The sequence below is a fragment of the Coffea arabica genome, chromosome 1c (genome assembly GCF_036785885.1).
Source record: "Coffea arabica cultivar ET-39 chromosome 1c, Coffea Arabica ET-39 HiFi, whole genome shotgun sequence".
Taxonomy (NCBI): domain Eukaryota; kingdom Viridiplantae; phylum Streptophyta; class Magnoliopsida; order Gentianales; family Rubiaceae; genus Coffea; species Coffea arabica.
In genome coordinates, this window is record NC_092310.1 from 55,802,532 (window position 1) to 55,814,817 (window position 12,286).

At 36.6% G+C, this 12,286-nt stretch overlaps 2 protein-coding genes across 4 annotated transcripts; one reads left to right on the forward strand and one right to left on the reverse strand.

The window, feature by feature from the left end:
• Positions 1-1,686: 1,686 nt before the first annotated feature.
• On the reverse strand, positions 1,687-5,746 carry LOC113731242 (RNA-directed DNA methylation 4-like). Of its 3 annotated transcripts, XM_072080060.1 has the most exons (11): positions 5,468-5,700; positions 5,252-5,332; positions 4,985-5,076; positions 4,726-4,794; positions 4,272-4,313; positions 3,375-3,523; positions 3,174-3,292; positions 2,618-2,671; positions 2,355-2,442; positions 2,204-2,274; positions 1,743-2,110 (listed from the first exon to the last, which is right to left on the reverse strand). In XM_072080060.1, exons 1-11 carry the CDS (start codon positions 5,568-5,570, stop codon positions 1,842-1,844), a joined length of 1,137 nt encoding a protein of 378 aa, XP_071936161.1. In that variant the 5' UTR covers positions 5,571-5,700; the 3' UTR covers positions 1,743-1,841. The 3 variants fall into 3 exon arrangements, with proteins under 3 accessions (XP_071936164.1, XP_071936161.1, XP_071936166.1); XM_072080063.1 differs by lacking the exon at positions 2,618-2,671 and having other exon boundaries at positions 1,687-2,110; positions 5,468-5,746; XM_072080065.1 differs by lacking the exon at positions 5,468-5,700 and having other exon boundaries at positions 5,208-5,332.
• Positions 5,747-9,482: 3,736 nt separating this feature from the next.
• On the forward strand, positions 9,483-11,758 carry LOC113731248 (protein NUCLEAR FUSION DEFECTIVE 4-like). Its single transcript, XM_072080079.1, has 2 exons — positions 9,483-10,984; positions 11,094-11,758. The coding sequence occupies exons 1-2, from the start codon at positions 9,852-9,854 to the stop codon at positions 11,518-11,520; spliced, it is 1,560 nt and encodes a 519-aa protein (XP_071936180.1). The 5' UTR covers positions 9,483-9,851; the 3' UTR covers positions 11,521-11,758.
• Positions 11,759-12,286: the final 528 nt, after the last annotated feature.

A 12,286-nucleotide genomic window follows, 5' to 3' on the forward strand; every position in this document is an offset into this window, starting at 1 on the left:
GGTCATGCTTGGATTGCTTGTTTCCGTCAAAAAATATTATCGTTTTTCGTGATCACATTTCCCTATCATTTTTTTCCCTCGTATATATCAAATCGCTACAGTAATTTTTCTATGAAAAATGAGGGAAAATGCAATCCAAACACAACCTTAGACTATACTTTAGAGGGATCAATTGTAGTTAACCCTCGAATATGAATTTGAAATTCCCTCAAATTACTAGTCATTTGACATCCCTCGTTCCATGTCTCCATTGCTTGGCTGACCTGCCTATGGTTTTCTGCTCATGAAGCATGTTAGAAACATGGCATCGCTGTCTTCCACCATCGCCTTCGGAAAGAGAAATCGTGCACACACATACATAGCGAACTGTGGATGTCTGTCCTTATCACGATGGCTCCAATGCCGTGACAAGGACCAACTTACTCGTGCTATTCTGCGTGTGAGAAAAAAATTCATCGGCCACCAAAAAGGTATCTTCTCTATGAAAGGGAGATGGAACACAAAACTACAGAAACGGCGATACCTTCCATTGGGACATGGGAAGATAAAACTAGTGGGTCGCCTTGTGCGAAGGAGAAAGGAAAAATGGAAATTCAACAATTGACCCCCTAAATTCTCGAGTATATCAACTTTACCCAAATTATTTGTGCTAATTATAAGTCTGGCTCTCGTGATAATTCTTGGCAGCCAAAATATTTAAATTACTGGAATTTGTTGTCTGTTCATTCGAAAATCCATCTCTATTGTTGATTTGCTCGTTTGAGATGATATTTTTTGGTTAGTGCTTTGTTTGAGTAAAATAAATTGACCTATTGTATATGAGTAATCTTTTTTGGTAGAAGACAATTTACTCAAGAAAATGAAGATAAAACAAAATTAACAACAAATACAAACGTACCTAACAAAAGTATGTGCTGTATTGGTAAACGCTTCCGTTAGAGCAAAGTACATTGCCCTTTCCGCGGGAGTATTATCTTTTTCGGTAAAAGACAATTTTATCAAGAAAATTAAGATAAAACAAAATTAACAGCAATAAGAAACGTACCTGACAAAAGTGATATATACTTATGGAAATTATCATTCATATAACCAAACGCTTTTCTATCTGTTTTCTATGAGCTAAGGATAAGCACACAAAATAAACTTCAAACCTTACCGTCTATCCTTTGATTTGTGTTAATTTTTACCTATAAAATGAATTAAACATCTGAGTTAACTTCTTATTCTGTCCTCAAGGGCACGTAATAATACTTTTTATGATATGATACGTGTGAGATAAAAAAATAATTAAAAATATAAAAAAATAAATTGAAAAGCTTTTAAACTCTTGATGCTAACTGATGCCGCTTCAGTGCAACGAGGAATCTGCCATAACTATACGTGTCATTCGTCTCCTGTTTCTCCAGTTGAAGGCCGAAAACACTCGCATTCTTCCACACGAGTGTAACTCCATACATATATAGAATCAGGACACATCAATGAAAAGTCATTGGTCGGGACAGCACAAGTGCTAAGCCAATTGCAACTTCGCGTAAGTGGCAAGGCAAAAGTTACGTAGAAAACGGCACAACAACTTCAGATATCCACTCATCTTCTTCACACAACTCCATATTAAGTTCATTCATGGCCTTTTCCTTCGTCTAAATTTACGGTGTGTTGCAATTCGAGTGCCCACATTGCAGAAGCTATAGTCACCAAGTCAGATTTTTTGCTTCTAAATCACCGGGGAGCATGGAGAAGAATGTACTAACTTGGCAAATATTCACGATGCCAAATATATAAAGCAATCTTGTGTACAGTAACTAATACACAATCCTACCAGGCCAAAACCAAGGTTCTGGTCATCTCCACTCCTCTAGGTCACTAAAATCACCATAATCATAACTTTCGACACCATCATAGTCATCATACATTTCATCTTCAGACCAATCATGTTGTCCCGATAGTCCAGATTCGATAGACTTTTGACTGATACTTTCAGCTTCTTCTGATTGATGACAAGAGGATCTACCGTCTATTTCTGAATCATCCTCGGAGCATTTGCTACCAACATCATCCTCAACGTCTGAGGACTGTTCATCCGGATAGTCATTCAAAGGATTGTTTTCAGCTGAAAATGCAAAGCATATCAACTACATGATAAGCACCTTCAATTCCAGGGCCACAAGGAGAGAGTCAAAACTAGAAGAGAAAAATGCCTTACCATTAGAATCATCAGTTTCATATTCAGAATCATCTGGACCATCATAGCAATCATCATCCTCCACTTGCAACCTGGAACAGTTAAAGCATTCTCTTAGTGAAAATGGCAACAGATGAGATCATTACGTTTGACTATCACCACAAATTCTTACAAAGGAAATGGGCTTGCAGCATTTTCTTCAGTGATATCCATGTCATCCTGAACGGCATAATAGTCATAGACATATTTATCTGGTAACTCTGCACAATAATAAAGATAATAACTCACATCATTCAAAAAGGGCATGAATGAGCAGAACCATCCAAGTAAAAAAATTTTTTTTAAGAAAAAAAATCCTCCATGGGCATCATAAACCAAAACAGAAGAAAGAAAAACACAAAGAAGTAGACTTAAATGCGCCAGCTCTATCCTCACTGATGTCATGGAAAACCAGCATTTCCTTTTGTACCATGGGATCAGAAACCAAACCTAAATTGACAAATTACAACAATCAAGTCCCAGTTTTTCATGACATACAGATAAATTACTGCATAAGTTTTCTCCCTCCTGTCTATTGCCTTCATTGGTCAGACATTCAGTTCAAGTGATCCATCTCTATCATAACTCCTTATATACTTCCAGGAGAATCTTAACTAGATTCGTTTACTTACAACCATGCTAACAAGAGAAGAAAAGTAAAGAACCAAAATACCAGTTTTAGAGGTAGAAATACCAGGCAATCTAACAATTCTGAATCCAGTTTCATTAGCTCACTCTAAACAGTGAAGTATTCCATAAGAAATAAATGAGAAAACAACTGGTTCTCTAGCATTTAAATTTCTATTTCTATATAACGCTAATAAACAAATTAATTTTTGGAATGGCAAAAACTTTTGAAGCAAATTACTCCATCCACAGCAAGAAACTGGAAAATAGGCCAAGCCCACCCAAACATTCTACCCTAGAGAAAAAATGGATAAAGATTCAAGACCTCCTTTTGCCATGCAGCCAACAATATCGGCTTCAATTTCCACTGCCACACTAGGTAGGGCTTCTCTTAAGAGAGGCAAATATTCAGACATCATCCTGCAGTCCTCAAGTTCAGAGTAACTGCATGAAAATCAAAGAAGCTGCATTACTCTCAAAAAGTTCTGCAATTTGCTAGCAATATCATCTCATGTACTGAACTTACTCTACATTAACTTCACTCTTTTTCTCAACATCAACACGAACAACATCGTAGAGTCGACACATCTCCTGTAGAGCATCATCATTTGCATACTCATTCTTCTGCTTTCTGCTTCTCCATATTTGCTCAAAACGAGCATTTTTTGATGAAATCTAGAGGAAGAGAAAGCCAAATAAGTCTAAGGCAAATTGAAAATGGTAAGGTTTCCACTTTTAAACCTCAGGAAACAAGGAAAGACTGTCTTTCTTCTTTAAACAGAAGATACTAGCCTCAAGTTTATTAAACAACAAAACATTCCCAGCAGCCTCCAGAAAAATGTAAAGCAAATTTACCAGAATTTCACCACTCATTGTTAGAAGATTCAGAACACCATTAAATGGTTAGATCAACTACAATTCACAGGAATAACATTTTTGTTCTCTGATGTGATTCAAAAAGGAACAAATCTACAATCTTATCACACCAAATGTAAGGATAAAATAAATATATTGCTGCCTCCATAAACAACATTCTGACATTTACAAATTCTCAATTAACTATTACAGAATTTTTATTGGACAGGTGGGCTCCAGAATATGGCTTTGACATTTTTTGGTTCCCAAATACAGCCAAAAGAAATATGGCAACTCAACAAGCTCAATGGTAGGGAATAACTTAGTGGGAAAAAAAGGGTGCATGAATACAAAAGACTAAAGAAATTGGAGAACACTAAACAGACAAATACCATCCTCAAAACAAAAGAAAGATAGAACTAAAGCCTACAACACAAGACAAATACAGAACAAGAGAACCTACAGCTGTTGTCTTCTCTATCAACTGAAAAAGTAGGTTCTACAAATAACTACACACCAAAAATTCAAGAAGTAGATGGATAGAAACAAGGTTTACAGTTCAGCATACCTCTTGCTGTTCTTTTGCTTTAGAAAGCAATTTCTCTTGTTTCTGTTGACATCACATTGACGGATTAGTCATACAAATAAAGGTAGTCTTCTAATAATCTGAAGTACGAAAAAATTATGCCTATCTCATGAGGCAAAAAGAAGCTTTACAGACAACAAATAGATGAACCCACAACTACTCATGTGTAGATGAAGCACAAAATAAGATTCAATGAATAAATTCAATTGAAATCATTATACATAAAATATCATTTTCAAAAGTTTAAACAATATTTCCTATGGCAGTCCAAAGATGACATGGTTTTGGCTGATAATTCTTAAAAAACAGAGCAGGAAGTTTATAGTTCCAATTGTAAATCTAAAACAAGGAAAGTATCAATACAAAAAGAACGTTACGAACTGATCTCAAGTCTGCGCATGCATGCACAAACATCACACATAGAAAGAGAACTTACATTCTCAGTCTTAAACTTCCTCTTGATTTCATTTTTACCTTTAAGTTCCACCTCATCTGCTGGATTAGACTGTTCAAAATTGAGCAAATGTCAGACTACTAAATATGTAGAGCTTTAAACAAAAGTAGCCTTTTCATTATCACTAAGCTAACCTTTGGAACTGAAGGATAAAGAACAAAACAAGCAAGCTTCAATTAGCACATAAAAGAAAATCAGCATGACATCAAATAACAATAAGGGGATTAGCAACTACACTAACCACAAGTGTTTGCAGAATATCGACAGTGACCTCCGAAGTCGTCACAGTCTCCACATGTCGCACAAAGACCTTTCTACTCTTCAGTTCCTCAACTGCCAAATTTTAGAAAAGCATTACCATAAATAGTTAATTTTAGCCATCCCCAATAGGACGATAATTCAGCAGAATGTTTGTAAACATTTACATGTAAAGTTGAACACGTTTACGCCATATATAAGCTTACAACATAAGTAGACGGAGAGCAAGAGCATCGGTTATTCAGCACACCTTTAGTAGAAGAATCGGAGAGTGAGAGCTTCTCAAAGTCGAGCAATGGCCGCTTTAAAGGCCTTTCATTAATTTCGAGCCCTACCACAAGCAACAGTCACAGAAAGCGCAACTTCATAGCTCAAAATCAGTAAATTCGGCCAGAATTCCGGTAAACAGAGGAGAAAAATACAAAGCTGAAATAAAATGCAAGAGTAAACCGTAGAATTAACCCACAGAAAGCATCGATCCGCGACTGAGAAGCTTTCCTTTTAACCCTGACAATTACGGGCTTGTCATTCTCGGCCGGAGTCGAAGAGCTCGTCGCCGTAGCAGCCATTGAAATGGGAAATTCGAAGGAAACAAAACCCAGGGTGATTTTGGAATAGGTAGTAGGTTTCTTAAGCTCTTTTTTTTTTATTTATATATATAAATAAATAACGAACGGGAATTATTCGTCAGAGTCCGTAAAATTCTGAAGAAGACGAAGGAACATTTTTCTCCCGCGCACAGGGCCTGTGCCTTGTTGCTTCTGTGTTGAATTAAAGATCTCCTTGTGGCCCAAGCCCAATAAAACCTCTCCAAGTAATAGTAGGCTGACTCTTACAGATGCGACAAGCCTATGGACTTGCTTCATCTACTTTTTGGTGATCAGGCCCAGTCCGTCATTTGAAGGTTGCTTTTTACCTTCTTTTTTTTTTTTTTTGCCCTCTTTTCCGTCATTCCGTTTTGGCGTGAATCTCACTTGTTTTATCTTTTGGTCGTCAAAGTAGAGTTTGAACTTGGCATTCAAGGTGACATAGAAAATAACCAATAAATAATGTCCAGTTTGAATTCTCTAAAGCGAGTTAGGAAAAGAAACAACAAACAAACCATCAAGTAGTATCAATCATGGTTTGTTCCTCAATTTTTAGCATCATGGTTCATGATTATCTAGGTCAGTTTTTTCTTTTTGTGGTCAAAGTCAAAACCAAAATACGAGAATAAATGTGTTGCCGAATATGAAAAAAGAATATTCCTGTATCAAAGCCTACCCATGTAGTTCAAATTGCTCTACCCACACGTGGCACAAGCAATGTGAGTTTTCAGGTCTGATAATTAGAGAATTGCAATATTGTATGGGGAGTCATTATTAGTTCTATATCTACGCGTGTGTAATAAAAAAATGCATAATACTTATGATAAATGAAATTTATATGAATTTTGTATTGCTAAAGTAGACTTTAATCTCTTAAGTTTCTTTCGCATAATAATTATTATATTGCTCGTTATAATAATGTTTAGGATCTATGTTTTCAGAACCGGACCGGATAGCGACTCGCCCAAGGTCAGGGGTCAGGGGTCAATGGGTTCGACCGGGGGTCGATAGGGGGTCGAACCGGATGACGTCATAAATAAAAATTATTTAAAAATTAAAATATTATATTTATAATATCTAATAATATATTGATATTAATAAAAGTATATTCATATATATTTGATGTTTCAAATATATTTAACAAGAAAATATAAAGAAATTAGAACAATTAAGTAGCAATTTATATTATTTAATAAATATTAACAAGTTTAGAATTAAAATTATGAGTTTAATTGAAAAATAACATCAAATTTTAGGACAATATTTATAAAGTATCAAATATTTGAGGTATATCGATAAGTTTTAACAATTTAGGGAGTCAAAACATAATATTATAAAGTTTGAATTTGTTTAAAAAAAAATTACTGTTGAACCGGAAAAATCGATTTTTTTCCAGTCAAACCCGATTTTTGACCGAATTTTAAATTTTCGGTTTTTTAATAAGACTCGGACCGACTACCTGGCCGGTTCTCGGTTCGACCGGTTCGACCGGCCGATCCGATCCGAGTTTCAAAACAGAGTTTAGGATTAGTCGTCTTGAAAAAGTAAACAGTTAAAGCGACACGTGTTTTCAAGATAATTAACCACAAATATGTCTTTAGAAAGTTAAAAATAAAAGCAGTTTCTATAAAGGGTAAAAATAAAAGTTTAAAAAAGTGACAAATAATATTTACGCCAAATCTCCCTCTTTTCCTTTTTTTTTTTTTTTTTACCACCTTCCCCGTTTCCCAAATCCCCTCCTAACCCTCAGTCTATTAGTCTAGGGGCTTGAATCCCTCCTTTATATACTGTATAGATATCAAAAGTAAATATATTCCAAATCTTGAATCCTTGTTCACATCTTACGACATTAACTTACCGTACAGTAATATCCTAACCACGTACACTTTCTGACTTTTTACATAGCTGCTCATCATGTTCTTTAACAGTAGTGGATTTTCCTTTTTCCTTCATAAAAGCATGTCTAAAGTCTAAGCTGTGCTCGACTGGAACTTTAGAAACGCTTGAATGATGCGTGTTAAAATAATTCTGCTAGACGATTATTTCCGTGAAGAAATATCCAAAACTTGAACTAGACGAAAAAGTTGTATATCCTTTACTGTTTGTATTAAGGGTAAGCCATTCGCCTTCCTTTCTTAATCTTTCATGAGTTTTCACTCGCCTGTGTCCTTATTCTGAAGGTATGTATAGCTTTTTAAACAAACTACTTTCTTCTGTAGTCTTTCAGGAGCTTTAAACAAAATTTCTTGTGTATTAAGTTTTTGTACCACATTGATAAGTTGTGGTATATTCTAATACACTAATCAAATCCACGTAATAAAAGTTCCTTAGCCAAAGTACGTGGGATTGATCGTCAAGAAATTAAGCTAGCTTAGATGTAAAGTAAGTACTAGTATTAAAATGACAAATCTAAGCCAAGCGTAATCCTTTCTACCATGCAATAAAATGTAAACTCTAAAACAGAATAATACAGATGCTGTCCAAGGTGTATCTGTCAGATTAAGACCCTATTTGATAATCCAATTCAGCACTTAAACTTAATGGATTCAGATGTTAACATATTCAAACCGTTTGATAGCAAAATATTGAACATCTGAATTAATTAAATAACATTGAATTTTCTAGGCAAAACTTATTCTTAAAGTTACGCGATAACTTATTTTCTTATTACTGAATGTAACATGCACTCAAATATATTAAATTTAATATTTAACAATTCAATAATTTAATGAATTCAAACTTCAATTTTATCAAACGCAACCTAAATTGTCTAGAAAGGGAAATCAAGCCAAGCGGGCCAGTGATTTCGTGGTGAGCATTTTTTCGGGTGTTCTATATCGATCTGGCATTTCATATGCCCCTCTTGAGGAGAATTTATTTCACATGATACTACTGTGTTTGACTGAAAATTCAAAAGTTCACAATGCAAATGGACTATTCCACGTTTGGTTAACTCATGTCTCCAACTGATTTGGATATCTTAATCAGGAGTTCCAAAATTTTAGATAACCTACGTGCACATAAGCTTATCATACACATGATTAATTGACCTCGGTAACTGATTCAATGGTATGGAGAAAGCTCTAATGGATTTTAGAGTTCTCTCCACTGTCAAGTTCAGAAATCAAATCTTGAACCTGATAGTTCAAATCTTGAACCTGATAGTTTCCACTGTCAAGTTCAGAAATCAAATCTTGAACCTGATAGTTAGGGATGAAAATGGTGGAGATTAAAAGAAAAAAAAAACTATTTGATCTTTTGCCTTGTCTAGTTTCTGTCAAATTTTTGTTTTTGTGGTGTATAATCACTAGTAAAATACTTAAGCCCGCTTCCCACCTGCGGTGTTACTTTACTGGTGATCGGTCCCGTTCCGTGGCGGAATTCTTGTTTCAAAGCCAAAATATTTCTTCTATGTTTCCAGATTACGGTCAAGAATGCCAAATGCTTTGACAAGAAGCCAGAAAGATCTTTTAATCGTCGTCTTGCTTGTAGTCGATCCGAGGGAATCTTAAATTTTGCCAGTAATAACAATCTCGTTCACTGTTTTCTGGCGTGTGCATGCATGATTTTTACAAGTACAATCACAGTTTACAAAGGTCAAAGACGGGAAATTAAGGGTCCAAGGCTTTGAATATATTGTATGCGTATATTCTCGCAAAAGTATGTTTAATCTAATTGTCCTACTGTCGAAGTATAATAGTTAAAGTTGAAAAATTAAGATGTAGAGGCCTTGATTCGAAACAAGTTTACTGGGAATGGATATTCGAAAAAACAGGAGGAGGAGGAGGAGGAGGAGGGGTCACGTATTCTCGTGCATGAGCATGACGCCAATAACTTCAAGTTATAAACCTCTTTTTTATTCGGCAGAGATTATAAACCTCTTCATTAGGCGACGGCACGGAAACGGTGGCCGTTAGTCGCTGCTGATTGCCCATCTGCCTGCCAATTACGAGATTACCATCCTTCACCATTGACAATTAACGATCCGTAGCATTGCTGAAACCTTATTTTTCATTTCACACACATCAAACCCAAAAGCCATTAATTGCAAAGGTGGTGGTCCTTGAACGAACACATTCTAGGCCTAACCACCACAATATATATAAAATGGTTCATCTCCATTGTATCTCGACTCTCTCTATTTACTCTCTTTAACTCCACATATTACCCCACAACAAAACACGCTCTATAAACATATACATGCATCACTTTGAAAGAATTTCAACCAATTCCAACTGCTAAGCTACGTTTTATCTGCCTTCTATGGCCATACAGTGGCTTAGTTTGATAGCTGCCATTTGGCTACAATGCATAAATGGAACTAACACAAACTTTCCTGCTTATTCTTCCCAACTCAAGCATCTTCTCTCACTATCGCAACTCCAGTTGAACAACTTGGCTCTTGCTTCTGATGCCGGGAAATTGCTCGGTTGGCTTTCTGGGATCGCCACGGCTTATTTGCCACTTTGGCTGGTCCTTATGATCGGCGCAACTCTTGGATTTGTGGGTTATGGGGTTCAATATCTCTTCATAACAAACCAAATTTCCGGTTTATCTTACTGGCACATATTTTTACTGACTTCTTTAGCTGGAAATGGCATATGTTGGATCAACACTGTTAGTTACATTATTGCCATTCAAAATTTCCCTTTTGACCGCCAAATTGCTGTGGGTTTATCGACTAGTTACCAAGGTCTAACTGCAAAGATTTTCACGGTCCTTGTTGATGTTGTCAGTCGCACTTCACCAAGTCACAGAGCCAAAACCTACCTACTCCTCAACGCTGTTGTGCCTCTGTTAGTATGTATTGCAGCTTCACCTATCGCGAAGCATGTCAAGATAGGAAAATCGAAGAACTTGGCAGGTGGGTTCATTGCTATGTTTGTCATAACAACATTGACGGGAATCTATGCTATTCTAAGTAGTTTTAGCTCTATCACAAGTTCACTCCCACCGGTGGTTATGGTTATTGGAATGGGATTATTTCTTGCCGTCCCTCTCGCAGTTCCATTGGGTGAAAAAATCAGGGAATCGTTACAGCAGAAATGTTGGTTAAGAAGAGAAATGAGAGTGTGCCATGTAGCCACGGAAAATAACGATGACAATATCATGAGATCAATGGAGAGTGGAGAGGCGCAAGAAAATGGAAGCGAAGTCTATAACGTGCGTGTTAGGGAGGAACTGGGAGTGAGATTGATGTTACAAAGAGTAGATTTTTGGTTGTACTACTTCGCCTATCTGTTGGGAGCAACCCTTGGTTTAGTTTATCTCAATAACTTGGGACAGATTGTTGAGTCTCGCGGCAGCTCAAGGACTTCATCCCTTGTCTCGTTGTGTTCATCATTTACTTTTTTCGGTCGACTCATTCCGTCAGTTGTGGACTATCATTTGACAAAGTAAGTAAAAAAATAGTAAGAATCGAATATTTTCCCCTCTCTTTTTTGATTTTTCCCTCTTGAGACTGGGATGGCTCATTTTCCAGCTTTACTTGTCTTGAATTGACAGAAAAAACTACATAGTTTCAAGACCAGCATCAATTGCACTGACGATGATCCCGTTATCTGGTGCCTTTTTCTTGCTTCTCATGGGGAATAATCTCTCTCTTTACATCAGCACCGCCATCATAGGTACATGCACAGGCGCAATCACTTCTATCTCTGTCCCTACCACAACCGAGCTGTTCGGAGCAAAAAACTTTGGTGTAAATCACAACATATTGGTTACCAATATCCCAGTGGGCTCATTTGTATTTGGTGATCTAGCAGCTATACTCTATAAGAATCAAGAAACCGCAGCAGATGGCAGCTGTATGGGGGTAAAATGCTATGAAACCACCTTTATCATATGGGGTTCTCTATGCCTTCTTGGAACTTTACTAGCTGTTATTCTCCATGCAAGAACTAGAAAATTCTATTCCCAAAATTTAGTATAGCTAGTTGGCGGCGAAGTACAGCTGCAAGGTTACTAGATGGTACTTCCTTTTGTTTTCATTTTTCTCTTTTCACCAAGTTAAGATTTGTTTTCTTTATTTATTATTATTACTTGTTTTTTTTTTGTACCTTCAGCTGGATATACTACAGCTATATACATATATATATATATATATATATCTATGGTGACTCAGTAAATGATACATGACAGCACCGATCGATCGATCGAATATTACTGCTTCTGCTGTGTCACTCTTCTGAATTGATCTACTTAGTATTAACATTGAATGCGGGATTTCCAAATGACCACAAGTAGTTTGTACACGAGATGTATAGCTATAACTTGTAGCTGAGCTTGATTTTCACGTCATCTCACCTGTTAATTCTTCACTAAACATCGAAATCAAGGCAGATTGCGACAAAATTCTGATACCAAACTGTTGCCTGGCACTGTGGCCTGATTTTTATGGCCGTTCTGATCTGAGCCGATGATAATTAAAGACGGCAATTGATACCAAGCTGTCGTCTTGTGGCGTGCGTGACATGACCAAAAATTCAACCTTTGTAAACGAAGCAGTCTGAGTGGAACTATTAGGCATGACTTCCTGTTGACGTCATCCAGCATCATACCTGATCAATTTGGTAGTAAACTGGAGGCAGCAACGAAAGGTTTCATTAAGAAGTGGGGATGTTGCCGTAACTACGCTTCTTGGTGATGGGGTGGGGTGGGGTGCGGTTAGATAACGCAAATGCTTGCGTCTTAGCGTA